Genomic DNA, 21915 nt, shown 5'->3' on the forward strand with positions numbered 1-21915 from the left:
GCAGCGAAGCCAAACTAAGGTGATTCTTGAAGATTCATTCCAGCGATGGCGCGACTGAAGCAGACGCAGGGTCTAAAGACTGACGCATTGGTCGCCAAATTACTCCTGGACAGGTCACTTCTGCTTATTATGAAAACGTACTTTATTTCCAAGAGCTAGACAAACGTTTTTCAGGACACGAAAGCGATATCCTATGTCTGAAAACGTAATTTTCAAGGCAAAGAAAGAGTCCGCTTGCTGCTGCGTGTTGTAGCTAGTTCATTCGCACGGAATCTCCGCGCACCCTTCTCTGCACCCTTTCCTGCTCCTGTCCCCGCTGCCCGTTCCGCTCTTCCCCCTGCTCCTCACTTCTCCGGGCACAGAATCTCCGCGCACCGCTCCCCTCTCCTCTCTCTCTCTCTCCTCTCTCCTCTCTCTCTCCCTGCTCCGCTCTTCTCCCTGCTCCTCACTTCTCGTCTGCGAACGAAATGTCCGCACACCCGCTCCCCCCGCTCCAAGGCGGAGAGCCTTGCCTAACCAACACTGTAGTTAGTTGTTTACAAGTCATGTGCAGCGCACCGGCTGTAAACAAACCTGTTTCTGGCGTAAAGAGGAGGCGGGAGGAGGTGTTTCTACATAGGGAGCTGTAGGGGAGGGGGGTGGTTTCACGCATGCGCAATATTTGAAAAAGGACAAACAGTTGCTGGATTTCTCGTTCCTTGGAAAATCCTCTATACAACCTTTAAGAATGAAACAAAACAACTCTAGGCACGTTTTGGGTGAGTTAACAATATTCTAACATAACTTAAAGATCATAAAAAAATACTTGCAACCAAAGAAGTAGTAGTAGTAGTAGCAGTAGTAATAGTATAATAGTATTCATACCTTCAGCAAAGTCTTGGACATCATGAAAGTCAATCTGTCTCAGGCTCCTGTCTCCTTGGATCAGATCGTTTTTGGTTCCACACAGATAGATCTTACAGTGCTGCAAATGAGACACACATAGACCACAGACTGTCATTTTGTTCATAAAATGTTCGTATTAACTCACTCTACATGATCCTGGAGTTTTTATTTAGCTAGTTTGTGTTTCTAATATGAACCTGGGTCCAAATTTACTGCTACAATTCTTATAACATCACACTCACTTACTCCAGTTCTTCATACAATTTATGACAGAGATAGAGACCTCTGCTCTCTGTCTTCACAAGTTGCTTTTTGATTGGTGTAAAACTATTATTTATATTTACAATAGTTATAATCCCACCAAATTAAGTCAAAATCTGCCATATGCACTTTAAGTTATGGCTTTAAGTTCTAAAATGCCTGTGTAATCAGTCAGAATGCCTGTTTTTCTTGGTATTTCTGAGTTATAAAACCACCAGTAATTGAATAAATGTAAGGTAGAGCTTTTTAATGCCATACTGTGGAAAATTCCAGGCAGAGCAATGACATATTCATAGGAACAAGGACGTGATGGACCCTCAACCAAAAAGTTACACAATGCACCTTTGAGGAAATAAGTGCCACTTAAAGACATAATATCAATACCTCGGAAACTGAAAAAGTTAGATAACCTGACTAGAGCAGAGTTATTCAGACTTGAACAATGAGAACTCTGTAGCTGTAACACTGTCTGATACCGGATGAAATAATGAAAAAACATTTTATATTTTACCTCTTCACAGTTCTGTAGCTCCTTTACCCAGAATTTTGCTCTGGAAACTGCTGCTGTCTGTTAAATCTGAAACAAAAATGATGTTACAGATTTATAAAACGCATTAAATTTAATTACCGGTAGTCCAGATACAGAAAACCTTTGTCTCGAATTTCAGGCAAGCAGATTAAACAAAAAATAAAAACATTCCAAGAATTGTTTTCACGGACACTGTAGCATTCCAAGCTCCTCTGCCCAAACACAGGAGCTAAAAAGTGCAAGGAACTACATAGACCATAATCCTTTGCTCTGTTTCAATGCTACCAACACGTTTAATTTTTGTTATTAATTCTTACAAAAGTGAGTAAAAAGGTAAACCTCCAATTAAACCATTTTACGGTATAACACACAACTCTGCAGTTCATCTCTCAAACGGAAAACACTCTGTTCCACCTTGTGATGTCATGTGGTAATACAGGAAGTGCTCCACTGTGTTTTTAACCCTCACCTTCACTGGAATCATTTGGATAATTCCAGCCCTGAAATTGCCAATTTCTACTGAACTAAAAGTAAAAGGAGCTGTTAACTTGAAAACGACAACTTCATAACATCACAAGGTGGAACAGGGCGTAGTAGTAGTAGTGGTAAAAGCAGTAGTAGTAGTAGTAGTAGTAGTAGTACTAGTATCAGCAGTAAAAGTAGTAGTAGTAGAAATAGCAGCAATAGTATTAGTAGTGATAGTCGTAGCAGTAGTAGCAGTAGTAGTAGTAGTAGTAGTACTAGTAACAGCAGTAGGAGTAGCAGCAGTCGCAGTAGTAGCAGTAGCAGTCGCAGTAGTAGTAGTAGTAGTAGCAGTAGTAGTAGTAGTGGTAACAGCAGCAGCAGTAGTAGCAGCAGTAGTAGTAGTAGCAGTCGCAGTAGCAGCAGTAGCAGTAGTTGTAGTAGTACTAGTAACAGCAGTTGGAGTAGCAGCTGTCGCAGTAGTCGCAGTAGTAGCAGCAGTAGTAGTAGTAGTAGTAGTAGTAGCAGTAGTAGTAGCAGTAGTAGCAACAGTAGTAGTAGTATTAGTAGTAGCAGTCGCAGTAGCAGCAGTCGCACTAGCAGTAGTAGTAGTAGCAGTAGTAGTAATATTTCATATATACTGCATTGTGTGACTGACCGTAGCAGACGACAGCAGCTCTCGCTCCTCTGTAGTAGATCCGGCTCATAGCTTCATATCTCTCTGACCCGGCAGTGTCCTGGAAATATAAACATTTTACTTAAAGCTGCATTGTGTAACTTTTCTGGTGGAAGTTTCGTCAGATGCTTTTCTTCATGGAGATGCTTGTTTTTTTTTTGAGATATAAAACCACCTGTAACTGAAGATTTTATTTATATAGTGCTTTTCTAAACAGTCAAATACAGGACATCTCCACAGAAACAAGAAAAGTTACACAGTGCACCTTTAAGTTCATTTTAATTTTATGACTCACCCATATTCCCAGAGTGATCACCTTATCTCCGACTTGAATTGCTTTGGCCACAAAAGCAGCTCCGATTGTCTGTGTGGAAAAATGCTGTTAATAATTCATACTGTGCTTTTTTAATAGACTAAAGATCAATCCCTATGTTTGTTTGTTTTTTTAATCGCCGGTATCGACACTGAGAAACCAGAGACCAGAGAAACCAATGGTCCATAAACTCTGACGATATTTTTCTGTGATTTAAATTAAATACGATGTTAAAGGGGCCATATTACATTATTGTGATCTCTGTTACAATGACAGAAAAGTGACTAAGTGCACCTTTAAAGAGCTCATACTGCGCTCTTTTCTGATCTATACCTGGAATTAAAGCTGTGCAATTAATTAAATTTGATTGTGATTTTGATTTGAGTGTCAAACGATCTCCAAACTCATATAATCGAGTTGAAACGATAGCGTTAGGGTATGAACCTCACGGTACGATATTTATTGCAATATTGTCAGGAGACTCACAATTAGGGATGTAACAATATCCAAATCTCTTGGTACAATACTTTCACAATATGCATCTCATGACACGATATTTATTGCGATATTTTGTGGAGGCTGAAGAGCTAAAACTGTTAATATACTACTTTTTCCTGTTAAAATTCCTTGACAAGACTTAATCCAAAGAACTAAGACTTAAAAGTGCTTAGAGCTATTATTTCTTCATGTAGTCTACACTGAAATGGAGCAAAGGATCATGGTCTATGTAGTTCCCTCTGTCTTTTTTTTTTAGCTATTGCTGCACCATAACTCTTAATTTAAGTAAATTAATTGTAATTAATTTGTAATATGATATATTGTGATGGTCCACGATATTATTGTAAGAACTTTGACGATACGATATCATGGTTATTGTTACATCCCTAAGTTTTGTGTAAATTATCAAAAACAAAGTGTTTTTTTTAGAAAGAAGAAAAGCTGAATAAATGCATCATGTAACAAAAAAAAAAAAAATAATTTGAACAATCGTGATTTCAATATTGATCAAAATAATCGTGATAATGATTTTTTTCCACAATCAAGCAGCCCTACCTGGAATATAGGACCTTCAAAACATGTAATACTAGATAACACTGCTGCTGCTACTACTACTACTAATTCTTTTACTACTAGGAGTTTGTGTTTTGTTTCATTTACGGTCCTCCTACTGTTTCAGTCACACACGTATAACACTCTGTTCAACCTTGTGATGTCATGTGGTAATACAGGAAGTGCTCCACTGTGTTTTTAAACTCCATTAAAAATACACCTTCGATAAAATCATTTGGATGATTTCAGCTCTTCTGGAATTTTCAATCTCTACTGAACTAAAAGTACCGTAAAAGGAGCTGTTAACCTACCACTACATGACATCACAAGGTGCAACAGAGCATTTTGAGCTTTGGAGAGGTACAGACTAATAAAAACAATAGCAACATTTGTTTAGTTGTTGCATCTAAGTGAAGGCAATTTGAGCCCTGGTTTAGTTCCATTTTTACATGAAGTTTAAATTAACATAAAAATGTGAGTTTTGACTCTAGTCTCTTTGTTCTGATTTGTGAATACAGTTTTATTTTTTGTGTCAGGATCACACTGTACACCATGTGCTCTTTATCACGATTCTGTTAGTGACTTTGTGAATCCATTATTTAGCTACAGTTCAGGCTAATGAATATGAGCTTTGTCTAAAACCAAAACACAGCGCACAGATGTGAAGGTTACAGTGGTGGAGTTGTATTATACTGTACAGCACATATTTGTCATAATATTCTTGTATTGTTGTTAAAAAGCATTTTGCGCTTTGGAGATGTAAACAGACTAATAATAAAGTGCTACTAAAACATGTGTGAATGAAACAAAACACAACTCCAGGTCTGTTTTTGATGAGGAAACAACATTATAACATGACTTAAAGCTCACAAAGTAGTAGTAGCAGTAGTAACAGTAGTAGCAGTAGCAGTTGTAGTAGCAGTGCGATCTAGTATTATGTGTTTTAAAGGCCCTATATGACACAAAATTGCCTCTTGTGAGCTTTAAGGCATGTTAGAATGTTGATAGCTTCTCAAAAATACACCTGGAGTTGTGTTTTCTTTCATTCACACATGTTTCTGCATATTTAGACTGAGTACCTCCTTCTGATGTCATGTGGTAATACAGAAAGTGCTCCACTGTGTTTTTAAACTCCATACACCTTCACTTGAATCATCATGTACATTTCATGGCTGCTCACTGTATTTAAGAATTGCACAGTTATTTCCTCGAATCAGTGGTCGTTTTTACACTGGACCATCAGCTTCTTTGGACAAAATGTGGTGACCGGAGAGCATAAATGATTTTTGCAGATTCAATCAATTTATATGGTGAAAATATCATCTCTTGCTTGTCAGCTTCTCAAATTTCAAAGTTTCACCCAATCTATAAGCACCAGAGTTGAACAGTTTGGCTTATATAACATCCTAAATGTAAAAAAAAGACTAGGGGTGTGCAAAAATATTGAAATATCGATATAGCGTATCATTTAATTTGATGATACAGTATTGATATTGTGGGCTGCTGTATCAAAATATTGCCAAGAGTATTTTTAGGTATATTGTACTCAATTATTTTGTGTACGAGCTACAGTTCTGTTGACACTGTTCTGTTTTTCACAGTTTTGAGTAAAATGGGGCATTTTTCATATTAACTTTGCACAGACTTTGTGATTTAATAAAGACTTTTAGAATCAGTCTTTGTTTTTCACTGAACCATATCGAATCAATTTGAAATATATCATATCAAGTCGTATTGAATCGAAAGTGCACTGTATCAAAAAATGTATTGTATCGTTACCTGTGTATCGAGGTATGTACAGTCCCTGACAAAAGTCTTGTCGCTTATCCATTTTGTAGAAACAAAAGCTTATAACCTGACTTTAAATTAATTGATTGGTTTTAGAAATGTCTCATATGAAAGCTAAAACCCTCCCAAATTATGCTCAATATACTAAAATAAATTTGCTTCACTGAAGAAAGATTGATCATTTAATGAACACAGAAAGGTCAGATTTTGGCAAGACAAAAGTTTTGTCGCCTACAGAAAATTGAACAAATAATTAACTTCAAATACAAAAATATGTTGCATAATGTCAGTGAATGAAGTAGTGGTGCTGTGAGATCCATATTTAATATCTTGTATGACTTCCATGAGCTTCAAGGACGCATACATCCATGCGGTTCCACAATGATTCATACAATTTGTTGATGAAGTCATCAGGAATAGCAAAGAAAGCGTCTTACATGCCTCCCAGAGTTCATCAAGATTCTTTGGTTTTGCCTTCCATGCTTCCTCTTTCATTCTACCCCAGACATGCTCAATGATGTTCATGTCTGGTGACTGGGCTGGCCAGTCCTGGAGCACCTTGATCTTCTTCTCCTTTGATGTAGAGATAGAAGTATGCGATGGAGCACCATCCTGCTGCAAAATTTGACCCCTTTTATGGTTGGGAATGTAAGAGGTAATACTTCTTGATATTTTAGGCTTATTGATATTTGCCTTCCACCCTGCAAATGTCTCGCACACCCCCATAATGGATGTAACCCCAGGCCATGATTTTTCCGCCACCAAACTTAACTGTTTTCTGGGTGAATCTTGGATCCATGCGGGCTCCAGTAGGTCTCCTGCAATATTTGTGGCGGCTGTGATGTAATTCAACTGAGGATTCATCTGAGAAACCCACCTTCTGCCACTTTTCCAGTGTCCATCCTTTCAGCAGGCTTTGGGCCTTGCCAAATGCCACACGGTTTTTTAATTGCCTTTTGTTTAGTGCTGGTTTCTGTGCACTGATTCGACCATGGAGGCCATTTTGACACAGAATTCTACAAACTGTTCTGATTGACACAGGGACTTGAGGTGACCAGGCCTGGTGGAGCTCTGCTGCAGTGGAAAAGGGGCTGGCCTTGGATTTTCAAATCAACAAACGGTCCTCCCGAGCATTTGTCTTGCGGGGTCTGCCGATACCCAGCCATAGAAAAGACTGAGATGTTTTAAAACTTTTGCGCCCATGACTTGTGTATTGAATACTTTCATAAATGCTCGTCCAAAACATTTGGTCAACTGGGTAACGCTTGGGATAATCACTCATAAAACTGCAATGGTTCACTCTAGTCACACACTCAACATCACAATGAAGCCTCAGCCTTTCTGTGGTGAAATTTGAAAAGACACTGCTCAGGTTTAACCCGTGACTTCATCCTGTTTTACTGCATACCCAGCTTCAGAACTTTTCAGATGTCAACTGGATAACATCAGAGCATCTTGGGCTTTAGCGATGTAGACAGATAATAATAAAGGGTTACTGAAGCGCGTGAATGAAACAAAACACAACTCCAAGTCTGTTTTGGATGAGGTAACAGCATTATAACATGACTTCAAGCTCACAAGCGTCTATATGTGAAATATGGGACCTTAAATTTTGATGGTTTTGATTTTTAAGACGAAACTGATGATGGGAGGAAAAGAAAAACACTTACGTTTTGGTAGGGTCCGACCAGGAAGCGGTTGTGCACGTATCTCTCGACGAGGCTGGTCTTTCCCACGCTCTCCTTCCCCAGCATCACCACTTTGGCGTCCACGCGCATCGCACACATGTCCACAAGGGGGCGTCACGTCTGGGGGTCGACCGCTCCACCGCTCACCAACGAACCCACAAACAAGAACAGAGACGCTTCTAGACTCTGAGATGAAACAACAAGAATCACGTGATGTTTTTTAATGCAATGTAAACGTGAAATCAATAAAGTTTGTCTAAGTCAAACTTTTTGTTGAAAATCAAACTCCTAAACAGGACCATGACTGTCAAAATACAATAGATAAAGATAAGTGATAAAATAAATCACAGTTTTATACAAGAGGTGATTTTATTTTACTACTTATCTTTCTATTTATTTTGATTTGTACATAAACATTTAAATAATTATGTCTCATTCGACACCTGTCTCTTGCTCTCTTTTGCAATTTTTTAAAAATTTATTATTACCATTTATATTTTTTACTCTTTGTTATTATATTATATTGTGATGTTTGAGCTACTGTGTCCAAATCATTTCCCCTGTGGCTCAATAAAGTTCGTCTTAGTCTAAGTCACAAACTAACTAAAATTACACAACAGTTTCTCAGTCACTCTCACCTTTTTGTTGAAAATCAAACTCCTAAACAGGACCATGAGTGCTCAAACTGAGCACAGACTCCTGAAAATTTGACTTTTAAATCCATTTTGTAATTTTTCCTGAGTTTTCAGAGAATCTTAAAACTTTTTTGGTGTTACTATGTTACTATGGTGATAGTAACTGTTGAACATTTCGCCATTAGACATACATGTAGAACATCCCCAGTGTGAAAAAGTATCAATAGAACTGTACAGGGACGTTCACACACCAAACCAACTGATCTAAAGCAGGAACTTAACCTGAACAATCGCAGGTCCAGACCAAGTTCCCATCAAAACTCAAACCAGGACAAAGTCCGAGCTTAGTCCAGATTTATTTTTAGTCTGGTCCTGGCTGATGCTCTAAGATTTTATGAGGTGGAACTTGGTTTTGTGGTAATATTTTAGAATTTTTTGAATCATGCGTAGCCTTTTCTGTGGCGGCTTGCTTCATTATGACTTCCTGTGCATACATCCTTTCATCATTTCCACATTTAGTATCTCCAGTCACAAAACAGAACAATCTTACTAAATAACTGTCACACATTCATCTTTTAGCTTTGTGTTGTGGCACAAAACAGTTTGTGCAGAATTACTTTAGAAAATATTTGGCTAAAAATAATCCAGGATGATCAGAATTAATTTGGTTGTAAAAGCAAATAACAGATGGCAAAAGCTGCAATTATTTGGTTGTTTATATAAAGTGAATATCACCTTTATAAATCCTGTTAAGTGTGAACTGTGTAGACTACAAACACATGCTAAAAAAAATAAATAAATATGATTAGTAAGTGAAAGTGAAATTGAACTAAACTAATGATGGAGATGTTATTGCTTTGTGTGGAATGTTTCACAGTATGGTATTAAACCTTTTTATCTTCATGGAGACCAAACCAGACCAAGTTACGGTTACATTACATTACATTACATTTTTACCTATAAAACCATGTGCAATTGAATAAATTAAACTGTAGAAACCATAGAAACAAGAAGGTGACCAAATTACACAGAGCACCGTTAATATATTAATTTAAATTTGACTTGTTTATTTTTTACACAGCATAAAGAATGGCCGTAAGTCTGCAAACAATATAATTAAGCTTATCCACAAATAGAACTATATTTTTAGATCTATTCATGGGATTCCTTTCTGATTATGTTAGAAGGATTGGACATGGTAACACTCCATTTTATCAAAACTTCCGAGCGATTTATTCCATTCAAAAGATACTGTATTGTGTTGTTGTTAATCATTATGGCAAAATTATGATTGTTCATTATTTTGAAACTAAAAATATGATATTATTTTATTTCTGTAAACTCTAAATTGCAATTAAATTCTGCAGACATACTACTACTAACTTCTGGGTTGGAAAATAAATGTTTTTTAACTCAGAAACTACAACGCATTTACTGTAATCTATAGAAAATGCGCAATGCTCAAATAAATAAATGCATACTTTATGGAATACACTTCTAGGCCATTCTTTGTTGAGTTGTTGTTTTCTTACTATGCTTGAATAGTGGTCACATGTTCCAATAACACTATAAATATTCAATATAAAGTTCATTTTAGGACCTTTGGATGTTTTTGGAATACACATACTAATCATTTCAGGTAATTTAGTGATTAGATTAGCTTGAAAGGATTTAGGCCTTTCTAGTCTAGACCTACAGGAGCCAACAAAAGGGTCAACAATGAGGATATGAACAGAATGTGGCCTACAAATGACCAATGACCCCCAGTAATGTAAAACAGTCTATTAAAGCAACCCATAGAGCGCCTTTATAATGGAAAAGTTAGATTATTACATGCCCAAATCGAAAACAGACACTAAAATCACAATAATACTAAGAAGACATAAGGTGGTAGAAGAAAAAACAATTGTGTTAAAGTCGTCCAAGCTCACCAGCTTCATGAAAACATCTTGTACTCACCTAATATGAGCTGGTATTTTGCTCAACCCACTCCTCTACTCATCAGATGGTTTTCAGAGTAGGAACCACCCTGTCGTCCAGGCTCTCCAAGTCTTTTTTAAAGCGTAGGGTTTTCCATTTTGCTTTTTTAAGGTCGGACGCCGGTGTTTTCGTTGTTTTGGTGATAAGAGGTGGCGGTGAGTTGGCGAGACGTGCCTCCTGCTGCTGCTGCTGTTGCTGTGATGTTGTTGCGAAATGATCAGTCCTACAGCGCGGACTAGTGATAGCGCTAAAAAAAACTATGTACAAAATAATTTACGCTACGAAATCAACAAGAATTACTCTTTTAATGATAATGAGATTTTCAAACGCAATAGGAAAGATACAAAGATTAATTTCAGTCCCTCGCGGAGCTTTGTTTGGTCCGGCGGAACTAAACAAATGTTTGAATTTGGTTTCTCAGGGGAGGACCGGAAATGTGAGACAAACACCGGATGTCATGCAAAGTTTACAACCAAAACTAAATAATAATAAACTCTGCTCTCTTTATTCCTGTCTTTTTCTTTTCATATGTTCTAATATATATTTAACGTATTTTCTTTGTTATTTTAGTATATTTGTGAGTTAGTGTGTGTGTGTGTGTGTGTGTGTGTGTTGTGTGTGTGTGTGTGTGTGTTTTTTTTTATATATATACATCTAATAATATTGACGTAATTTAAAGAGCCACTAAACACGAAACCACTTCTTTTTTTTTCTTTTTTTATTAATTGTGTGAATTAGTCTAAAATAGAAGTGTATACCTATACCTGGCCTTATTTTGGCATTTTAGTGCATATTTTATTAAAAATTTGACTTTGGGTCGAAAGCCGTGTCTGTACCGGCCTCACATTAGTTTGAACTTGTTTTATGAATTACTGGTGGAATGACATTTAACCTATTTTATCATGTTATCTCTCTGCTCCACGCCCACTTAAGTTCAATAAAATGTATTGCACTACGTTACACTGAGCCAAAACCTGCAGGAAATACTAAGACCTTAAAATTGTGCCAAAGTAAGTGTTTTATTGGTAAAAATAGAAGTTTAAACTCGTTAAAGGCCATACAAACAGAGAAGAGAAACACTGGGCAACAACCGTTCTCACGCAGCCCCTCGACGATCCGATTGGTTGAAATTGTTAAACGTCGCGCTCTGATTGGCTGAGGCGTCCCACCCTGAACACGCGCTTCCAAATTGGCTGGGTCGCAATTCCAGTCATAACTTCCAACATGGCTGAAGCAGAGACGAGCGAGGTAACTTCCACCAGTGGAATTTTGCAAGAAATCTTCACTTCCCCGCTAAACTTGACCCTCCTGAGTTTGTGTCTGTATTTGGTGTATAAAATCGTGCGTGGAGACAAACAGCCGGACTTTGGTGAAGTGGAGAAGCCGCTGCCCAAACTGAAAAAGAGGGACTTTACCTTGGAGGACTTAAAGCCCTACGATGGACTCCAAAATGAGCGGATACTTATGGCTGTGAATGGCAAAGTATTTGACGTGACGAGAGGAAAGAAATTTTATGGACCAGGTAACGTGACACATTTCTTTTTGCGTTATGAAAAAAAGTATTTTGTGAACATAGACAGTGTGATTGTTGTAGATCTGGCATACGTGCGCACTCGACTACTACGACATCACCTATAAAGTACCCAAAACCTAAATGAGATAGCTTTAGGTGTGTATTTATTAGGTTTTGTTATTTTGCACATCCGATATTTTGCATGTGCGTCTTTAGATCGTTGACATGTAGATAGTTTAAAGTCCATTATTTGTCAAAAGCAGAACACCACGCCCCCTGGAGGTGGGCTGAGGTCATATTTCACAACATCCTTGAACTCTTTCCTTGAAACTGGAGCTACGATTTAAGAGCGTGAACCTCGGCCTACATCTTTGTTCTTCCAGCATTTTGTACAACGTGTGAAAAGAAACTTGAGAAGGATTTTTATTCAAGTGTCAATGCACAGTGCAGTGCAGTGTTCAGACTCGTGAACTGATCTGAACTAAAGCAGGACTAATGCTGGAACCCTGGGCCCCTCCTCTGAGATTTCCTGTTGAAAGGGCTCAGCCTCAGACTGCTGCATAAATGGTACAAAAGTAGATACAAATTAATTCCTTCAACAACAAACACACAGTTTTGGTGTGAAACTAAAGTTCTGTTTCAAGTATTGGATCTTAGGCTCCTGAGGGTCGGGGTTTCGTATCACTGATGGGGCTGGGTATCATTAAGAAGATGCCAATACGATACATACCCCAATACATAGGCCACGATACGATACATATCTTAATACTTTCGATATATTTCAAATCGATTCAGTACGGTTCAGTAAAAAATAAAGGCTAAATCAAGGCTGTGATACTAAATGTCTTTGTTAAACCACTTCTTGTGCAAAGTTAATATGAAACACAAACATTTTAATCCTCAAAACTGCGAAAATGTCAAATAAAAGTTTCTATCCACTAAACACGCAACAAAACTGTAGCGCTGTAACAAAATAATTTAGTAAAATGTAACAAAAAATACTCTTGGTGATATATTGATACAGCAGCCCCCGATATAGATACTGTATCATCACATTTTGATATTTTTGCACACTCCTAATCACTGATGACAAATATTTATTAGTGTTTTATGTCAAAGTGCATGTCTGATTTTAATCTCTGAATGGGCAATAGTTAAACATTTACCATGATGATAAAGTTAACCAGGGGCATTTTTTCATTTTGATTCATTCACACATTAACCTTTTGCATATTGACCTTGTTCTCAGAATCAAAGGAAAGTTGCATATGACTTTTGTCCCTGACAAGTGCCAATGCTGCTACTGTCTCTAAAATAAATCCCAAAAAACTTTCCAGGATTAAAGTAACGTGTTTATATTTATGTGCTAATGCCATATTTTTTTACCCTCTTTGCATAAACCTGTGGATTTGTGCTGCAGAGGGTCCGTACGGCGTGTTCGCGGGCAGAGACGCGTCCCGGGGTCTGGCCACCTTCTGTTTGGGGAAAGAGGCGCTGAAAGAGGAGCACGATGACCTGTCAGACCTAAACAACTTGCAGCTGGAGAGCCTGTCCGAGTGGGAGCAGCAGTTCACCTGTCAGTGCCAACACACTGTCACATCACACACTGCACAATACATCATTACGTACAAAACCCACCGCACCTGTCATGAACTTAGACCTAGACTTTGATTTAGATAAACTATTGATTCACAAGGGAAATTATTTGGACACTGTAGCTCACATAAACAATATAATGTAATAATGTAATAACAAAGAACAAACAAAGAGAAAAAATATATATTGTAATAATAAATTCGAAATAATTAGCAAAAATAGCAAGAGACTGGTGTCAAATAAGGCATAATTATATAAATGTACAAGTAAAAATAAAAAGTAATAAAACTATCTCAGCTATAGGTCACAATTAAAACATAAGGCTGAGTTGTTGTACAGTTGTAGGGAGTATTATCTGTTACTTAAGGGTGAGTTGTACATTTGTAGGGAGTATTATCTGTTACATAAGGGTGAGTTGTTGTACAGTTATAGGGAGTATTATCTGTTACATAAGGGTGAGTTGTTGTACATTTGTAGGGAGTATTATCTGTTACATATGGGTGAGTTGTACAGTTGTAGGGAGTATTATCTGTGGCATAAGGGTGAGTTGTTGTACTGTTACAGGGAGTATTATCTGTTACTTATGGGTGACTTGTACATTTGTAGGGAGTATTATCTGTTACATAAGGGTGAGTTGTACATTTGTAGAGAGTATTATCTGTTACATAAGGGTGAGTTGTTGTACAGTTGTAGGGAGTATTATCTGTTACTTAAGGGTGAGTTGTACATTTGTAGGGAGTATTATCTGTTGAGTAAAGTGAGTTGTTGTACAGTTGTAGAGAGTATTATCTGTTACATAAGGGTGAGTTGTTGTACAGTTGTAGGGAGTATTATCTGCTACATAAGGGTGAGTTGTTGTACAGTTGTAGGGAGTATTATCCCTTACTTAATGTAGTCCCACACTTCTGCCACACTTAAAACTTGACCTTAGACCTATAATTTATCAGAGCAATAATAATTTTACTGATTTGAACCATTGCTTTATTCAAACAATGACTTTCAAAGTATGAAGGGAGTTGGCTGAAGCTTTGAATTAGTTCAAAGTGTATCCTGCCTTTTTCCAAATACGTAACTAAAGAAAAAAAATCTCGATATTCAATGCCAGTTTTATTAGATAACAGATTTTCAACACAATAATCGCAGTTTATATCAGTACTGTTATGACTGCATGGTATTAATAAATAGTTTCAAGACCATCCTAAGCTATTCAAGAAAGATTCACTTTATCTTTTTTTTTTTTTTTTCTTGGCAAGCAATGTTTAAGTCACAAACCTGCATATTTAGGCGGAGTTCTTCTCTCAAACGGAAAACGCTCTGTTCCACCTTGTGACGTCATGTGCTCCACTGTGTTTGTAAACTCCACGCAGCTTCACTACAATCATTTGGATAATTTCAGCTCTGGAATTGTCGTCCTCTACTGAGCTAAAGGTAAAAGGTAGCTCGGGGTAACCTGGAAACGAGCAGGTGCACAGTAATTTGAGCTATTTAACAGCACTGGCCAAGAGCTTAGACGCACTCACTTCGGATGGATTTGGGGACTTCCCAACAGATACCAATATCACCCAAAAGATAAAAAGTTCTATCAAAAGAGGACTTAAATGGGACTGAGCCAGAACTCATAAACCAGGACTGATCTAGGACTAAAAAAGTATTAAAAGGGGACTCAACCGGGACTCAACCAGAAGTCAACAAGGACTTTTAAACCAGGACTAAAAGAGGACTAAAAGAGGACTAAAAGAGGACTAAAAGGGGACTAAAAGGGGACTAAAAGGGGACTAAAAGGGGACTCAGCCAGGACTCAGCCAGGACTCATAAACCAGGATTGATCCAGGACTGATCCACGACAGTACTCTTTCATGTACTTTGTAAACCCCACCAAGTTTTTTGAATAGATTGGAGATGTGCTTTTAATTAGTGAAAGCAATGTCATCAAGGAGAGGGCAAACGACAGTGAAAAAACAAGATCCTAGTGGCAACAGACAGTCCCAACACGAGCTATTGAGCAAACGCTGGCTGCAGAGATGACAACTTTGAACGAAAATGTCACGCAACAGATAAAAGGCTCTATCAAGGAGTGTCTAGCTCCCAGTGAAAAAACCTTGACCGAAAACGGTGACATTTTGTGTTCACTGGTTGAACAGATGGACTCTTGTTATTAATATTTAATTAAATTTTACATCTAGTTTGTCCATAATCAACTAAACAGCTAAATATTACTATCCCAGGTTTGTTTTATTTAATCTTTGTTTTGTTAAGTTAATCACAATACAGACCAGTTACTTTAAATATATTTTTATTTGGTTATATCTATTAATTTGGTTACCATAACTTACCAGCTCACCTGTTACTCCACATGATCTGAAGACAAAAGAGGGGATGTGAACTTGGTCGGCCATATTTATAGCCTCTGAGGGCAGGTTTTGGGTCAGACCATGTGGAGGGGTGACTCGGTTTCATTTCTGTTTTGTTTTATGGATTTTGTGTGATTTTCAAATTTCAGTGTTTATAGTTTATTTTGAGCACTGGTATTTAAAGGGGACTTAGGCCCTTGAAAGAAATTAAGCTGCACACTTTCGAAACAGGTAAAATGGCTAGAAGAACTAATCTGTGTTTGTTGGAACTGACCCAAAGGGTGGAACTTCCTGTGTGTGTGGGAGAACTATAAATTCGCAGTTCAGCCTTTCTGGTGTTCACCTCCAGTGTAGCTGTGTTTAATTTTTCCACGAATCCACAGTAAAAGCCAGAATAAATATTTTTGTTGAAATGGACATTTTTTCATCTGCCTCCTACTTTGACCACTTTGGCCAGCTTCCCCACAGACTCTCATGCTAAGAAGTTCACTACTGTCTTTGGCAAAGTTGACAGCATTCAAGCTAACCTAAAATAGAAAACTACCACTTTATGACATCACAAGGTGGAACACAGCATTTTGAGCTTTGGAGATGTAGACAGACTAATAATGAAGGGTTACTCAAACACAAAAAATGTGTGAATGAACAAAAACACAACTCCAGGTCTGTTTTTGAGGAGGTAATGTAGGAGCTTTACGTTGACAAAGAATTTCTATAGATGTCTAAAATTCTTGCTAATACTAATATCACAATTGTATTTTTGTTTTTTCTCAGTTAAGTACGATTATGTGGGGAAGCTCCTGAAGCCTGGAGAGGACCCAACAGAGTACACAGATGACGAGGAGGCGAAGGACAAGAAAAGCGAATAAGAGAAAAGGAAAACTTCACACGATTCACAATCAGGACATTTTACAACTTTACCATCGTGGCCACTCATGATTCAGATCTGAAAATTCTCTCTCAAACGCTCAGCTCTCATCTTACACATAATCACACTAACTAAAAATTAAACTGTGACAAAACAAAGGACTGAAGGACGGCTGGAATGAGTACGACAGACTAAACCAGGACTGAACCAGGACTGAACCAGGACCAAATCCGGACCAAATCAGGACCAAATCAGGACCAAATCAGGACCAAATCAGGACCAAATCAGGACTAAATCAGGACTAAAAGGGGACTCAACCAGGACTTATAAACCAGGACTTATAAACCAGGACTTATAAACCAGGACTTATAAACCAGGACTGATAAACCAGGACTGATCCAGGACTAAAAGAGGACTAAAAGGAGACTCAACCAGAACTCAATCAGAACTGATCTAGGACTAAAAGAGGACTCGACCAGGACTCATAAATCAGGACTAAATCAGGACTGATCCGGGACTGATCCGGGACTGATCCAGGACTGGTCCAGGACTGGTCCAGGACTAAAAGAAGACTAAAACGGGACTAAACCAGGCTCCAGACTCATAAACTAGGACTCAATCAGGACTCATAAACCAGGACTAAACCAGGCTCCAGACTCATAAACTAGGACTAAACCAGGACTCACCCAGTACTCCAGGATTCCTTTATTAACCAAGCACTGATGGACCAATCCTCACATTTACTTTCTCGTACATCTACTTTATAAAAAAGCTTTTTATTCTGATATGAATTGAAATAATGTCAACAACACTTCACTTTCAAATGAATGAGACCAAGAAGGTGCCATTTTCTCACTTACTCCAATGTGCTAAATATTTTGTATAAACCTTTGAGACCAATATATCGATGTACCGATATTTGCCCTGTTTACCGTATTGGCTGCCGGCCTTAAATCTTCAGCTCAGTCCGATATTTTGTTTTTCCTGACCTGCTGCCTATAAATACACACAAAGCTTTATAAATACATAACTACTTAAAAAGTGACTACACTGCTCGCTTGAAGGTTTGTGGTAAAAAAAAAAAAAAAAAGGCTGTGGGGGAGTTTTTCGTGAATAAAAATTACATAATTTGTAAAAAATAATCAAAATTGGAACTGAAAAAGCAAAATCTAGCTGTGGGTTGTATAACATTTCTGGTGGAAGGTACGTCAAACTTTTCTCCATGTAGATGTTTTTGCTTTGTCTAGAATGTTTCGCAGTGTGGCTTTAAACCTTTCTATCATGGAGACCAAACCAGACCAAGTTACAGGTCAGATCTGTGGAGAGGCGAGCCCGCTCACAGTCAGAATTCCTGTTTTTGTAGGTATTTTTTGAGCAATAAAACCACCCTGTAATTGTATAAATGTAAAGTAGGGCTGTTTAATGTCATACTGTGGAACATTCCAGGCAGAGCAATGACGTATCCATAGAATGAAGCAGGTGAAAAGTTACACAGGTCACCTTTAAATTATCTACCAATGGAATAAGTGCATTTTTCTTACTTCAAGCAACCTTTTGATTTTTAAATTTTTTTATTTTAAGTGCAAAGAGTTGTTGTTGTTCTGATCTTAAAAGGTGCGCAACTTTTCTGGGTCCGTCACCTGCTTGTCTCCATGGAGATGTTATTGCTTTGCCTAGAATGTTCCACAGTATGACTTTAAACACATCCATCTAGCATTTATTCATTACGGGTGTTTCTGTTGCTCAAAAATACAATAATCGTTCTGTGATTAGGGGCGACTCTCCACAGATCTGACCTGTAATGTAGCGTATTGTTGTAACCTGCTTGAAAGATAGGTTTAATCTATACTGTGGAACATTCTAGACAAATCTACAACATTTCCATGGAGACATTACGTGGCGGAACCTCCACGATTTTCATATTTGAAGTGCAAAAAGTCTTGTTCCATTGGTAGATAATTTTACTTTAATTAACTCAAACCATGATACAGCGTTCTTGATTCAAGTCATCTTAACTTGGGTAGGTTTTCGTTTTTCCAGTTTATCGTCTTAAAAATATCGTCAAAGCTGATTGGCCGTTGGTTTCTTTGTATTCTAAATAATCGGTATCGAAAAAAAGAGAAAAAATATTAATTGATCTCTAGTCTTTGACATATGCATTGAAAACTACAGAACGGTGGTGGGACGTAACTTTTACCTTCTGTTTCAAAAGTTAAAGGTGCACTGTGTAACTTTTTATCTATTTCACTGGAGCCGAGTCAGATCTGTGGAGAGGAAACCCCGCTCTTATATTTAAAAAACTTGTTATTTTTGATCAATACTGTGAAATATTTCAGACAAAGCAATAAAAACTCCATGAAGACAAACAGGTGGTGGACCCACAAAAGAAAAGTTACATAGTGCAGCTTTACTGGTATTTTTTTAGTTCACAACAGCGCATTTGGACACATTCCTCAGTTCTACTTTATCTCAGTTCATATATAATATAATAATAAATAATATTATAAACACTACATGCTGCACATGCCTTAACTGTTGAATTGTATTGTTTTAATCTTTCAGTGTAGCTCTGCAAAGCCTTAATATTATGAATTATGTAATTGTGAACATGAAAACTGAATAAAAAAAGGAGTTGTATGTCAATAAAATGACCAAGAATCCCTTAACTCTGAGCAGTTATTGGTTTGAAGCTAGAAAATGTGTTGTCGAAACATTTATCAACCTTTATTTGACTCATGAGAGATTTTTTTTTTGTTCTAAACCTATTGCGGGACACCAGACAATCACTCAAAAATACTGAAAGCACTACTCTGTTAGAAGCTCTGTTACTCAAGTTATATAAGTTCATATGAGCTTTGTTTTAACTCAATCTGAGCAGAAAGCTGACTTGGGTGGAACTACCAACAGGTGAGCTGGTTTGTGCTGTTAAACAAGTCCAAGGGTGATCAGATTTTCAAAACAAAAACTGGGACACTCGGTTTAGGGTGGTTAGTAATAATAAAATTGTGAAATGAGTGTGTAATTAATTAAAGAAAATTGCTCTGCGCTCTGTCCATTGATGACAAACATGAGTAAGTATATTCACATTTTCTTTATGTTTTGGTCATTTTTAAGATGCTTTTCTGGATTTTATGTTAAAAAAAAAAAAAAAAAAGACTTTACTGTTGGCAAGAATAAAATTGGTCAGAAATGGGGACACCTGGGACATTTCTTGTATAAATCTGGAACAAATCAATGGTTTTGGATAAATCTGCTGGGACAGTGAGGTGGAACATAATGTGTTTTTAATGTGAAAACATTCTGTTAATCACAGAATATCCCAAAATATGACAATACAAAGGAAATTTGGCAAATGAAAACCCTGGATACAGCTTAAAAACATTTATAATTGTGTTTTATGTTATTTGTACTATTAAGAAGATTATGTAGAAAAAATCTAAATAGTTCAATTTGTATTGAGTTCAGTTGTACATAAAATGTATTGTGTGTATTTTATCCATCAGAATACGAATTGAAAAGTTATAACATCAAGAATTATAATCACAAAATGAAAATGTACAATTACACTTTCATCAGTACACTCTTGTTCTGGTTCAGTCCTGGTTCAGTCCTGGTTCAGTCCTGGTTCAGTCCATATGCAACATCTCGATCGATGTTTCTTCTGCTCAATAAATAATGCCTGTGAAGTGATGACGTATTTTTGACAGTAAAGTCGCATCTGCGAATTTGTATTTGTACTGAAGAAAGCATAATTGTAAATTTTCATTTCGTGATTGTAATTCTTGATGTCGTAACTTTTCAATTAGTACCCTGATGGATAAAATACACAGTGTACATACATGTATGACTGGACTCATTCGAGAGTTTACGAATATTGATTTTATGCTCAACTACAGACAAATATGCACGGATTTCCCACATGTACCCAGATTTCTGTCCTATGCACACGAATATTTCTGAAAGCTTTCTTACTCCATATTTCTTATTCCATAAATATGCGTTTCTGTGATGGAGAATGTGTATGTTTGTTTCTCTCTTGGTACAAACTCAAAAAAAAAACTAACTATAAACTGAACGTATCGTGTAAATTGCATGTGTTTTAAATATATATGTACAAATTATTACATCGTAAATCAAAAGACTTAGATTTACGTGTCTGAAGTGAAGAAAAGGTATGTGTCAGAAGTGGGATTCGAACCCACGCCTCCAATCGGAGACCAGAAGTCCCGTCTCTACGGAAGGAGATGATCCTTGAGTCTGGCGCCTTAGACCACTCGGCCATCCTGACACGCTGCGAATATACGAACAGAAGTATATATTTAAGCGCTAAACCGTAAAGCATGACTCAGTATTTCATTAAAGTACTACGAATATTTTGAAATCACGTTTACGAATGCATATGTTGATTTTATGTCTTTTAGATCGCTATTTTTTATGTTTTACGTGTCTCTAGAAAGGAAACGTCACCTCATTGCGATCGCGGTTGTTTTCAGACGCTGTTTATCGCCAAAGACGCAGCGTAAACCAGCGGGATACAGCCTAACTTCTATTTTCTGTTCAATGCTTAAATGTTTTATTTAATTTAATACAAACGGAGCATTTTGTTTTAGCTGTAAAATTCATAGGAAGTAGCCTTAAAAGTGGACATGCGTAGATAAGGCGCATTACTGCCACCTACAGGACAAAGAGTGAGTTGACCAGGCAGGATCATACGCTGATTATTCACTGTTTTGTTGTTGTTTTTCTTTATGAAATTACGGTTTTGGTGTAGTATGATGAAAGTGAACTCCTAAATTAGGGAAAGAAGTTATAACAACAACATTTGAATGGTTTGATCACACTGCTTTCATCAATCTTCTCTATAATCCTTCTACCCAATTTTATTACAGCAAATATAGTCAAGTAGATACAAAATAAATTCAAAGTAATAACATGAAAAAGTTTAGCCCATGTTTAATCCTGGTTTAGCCCATGTTTAGTCCATGTTTAGTCATAGTTTAGTCCTGGTTTAGCCCATGTTTAGTCCATGGTTAGTCATGGTTTAGTCCTGGTTTAACCCATGTTCAGACCTGATTTAATCCTGGTTTAGCCCATGTGTAGTCTGGGCACCAGCAGGAGGCCAGTCCCTGAAGTCCTCAGAGTGCAAATGTGCACACATTTATGTATCTCTTTTGAACAGCTGCAGGACCAGCCTCTGGTTTGGGAATCACAGTTCAAAGAAGACACAGAAATGATAAGACAGAGCAACATCCACATCACTGATATTTGAAATATTTACTTCCTTTGTAATGAGCAGGACCAGAGTGTGCCCTCGGTTTAC

At 37.4% G+C, this 21915-nt stretch overlaps 2 protein-coding genes and 1 non-coding gene across 3 annotated transcripts in view; 1 reads left to right on the top strand and 2 right to left on the bottom strand.

The window, feature by feature from the left end:
* Positions 1–10668, bottom strand: part of rab24 (RAB24, member RAS oncogene family) — an 18433-nt gene extending 7765 nt beyond the window's left edge. Inside the window, 7 exon segments of the mRNA XM_020920654.2 lie at positions 865–964; positions 1658–1700; positions 1702–1723; positions 2796–2874; positions 3109–3177; positions 7635–7838; positions 10247–10668. Of these exon segments, the coding sequence (XP_020776313.2) occupies positions 865–964; positions 1658–1700; positions 1702–1723; positions 2796–2874; positions 3109–3177; positions 7635–7751 (430 nt within the window). The 5' untranslated portion in view covers positions 7752–7838; positions 10247–10668.
* Positions 10669–11460: 792 nt separating this feature from the next.
* Positions 11461–19261, top strand: pgrmc1 (progesterone receptor membrane component 1). The gene is made up of 3 exons (XM_020920664.2): positions 11461–11789; positions 13201–13356; positions 16502–19261. The coding sequence occupies exons 1-3, from the start codon at positions 11492–11494 to the stop codon at positions 16594–16596; spliced, it is 549 nt and encodes a 182-aa protein (XP_020776323.1). The 5' UTR covers positions 11461–11491; the 3' UTR covers positions 16597–19261.
* Positions 19262–20772: 1511 nt separating this feature from the next.
* Positions 20773–20883, bottom strand: trnal-caa (transfer RNA leucine (anticodon CAA)). The gene is made up of 2 exons: positions 20846–20883; positions 20773–20818 (listed from the first exon to the last, which is right to left on the bottom strand). It is a non-coding gene; the product is annotated as a tRNA-Leu (tRNA).
* Between the last annotated feature and the right edge of the window lie 1032 nt (positions 20884–21915).

This window comes from Boleophthalmus pectinirostris, unplaced genomic scaffold (genome assembly GCF_026225935.1).
Source record: "Boleophthalmus pectinirostris isolate CB_2022bp ecotype Guang Dong unplaced genomic scaffold, ASM2622593v1 HiC_scaffold_12, whole genome shotgun sequence".
In the NCBI taxonomy this organism is placed as follows: domain Eukaryota; kingdom Metazoa; phylum Chordata; class Actinopteri; order Gobiiformes; family Gobiidae; genus Boleophthalmus; species Boleophthalmus pectinirostris.

Bases quoted from the DNA above. Each gene is read 5' to 3' on its own strand.
- pgrmc1 (XM_020920664.2), top strand. From the start codon at position 11,492: ATGGCTGAAGCAGAGACGAGCGAGGTAACTTCCACCAGTGGAATTTTG. The intron at 11,790-13,200 runs GTAACGTGACAC...TTTGTGCTGCAG, and splicing joins AAAGAAATTTTATGGACCAG to AGGGTCCGTACGGCGTGTTC. The intron at 13,357-16,501 runs GTCAGTGCCAAC...GTTTTTTCTCAG, and splicing joins GTGGGAGCAGCAGTTCACCT to TTAAGTACGATTATGTGGGG.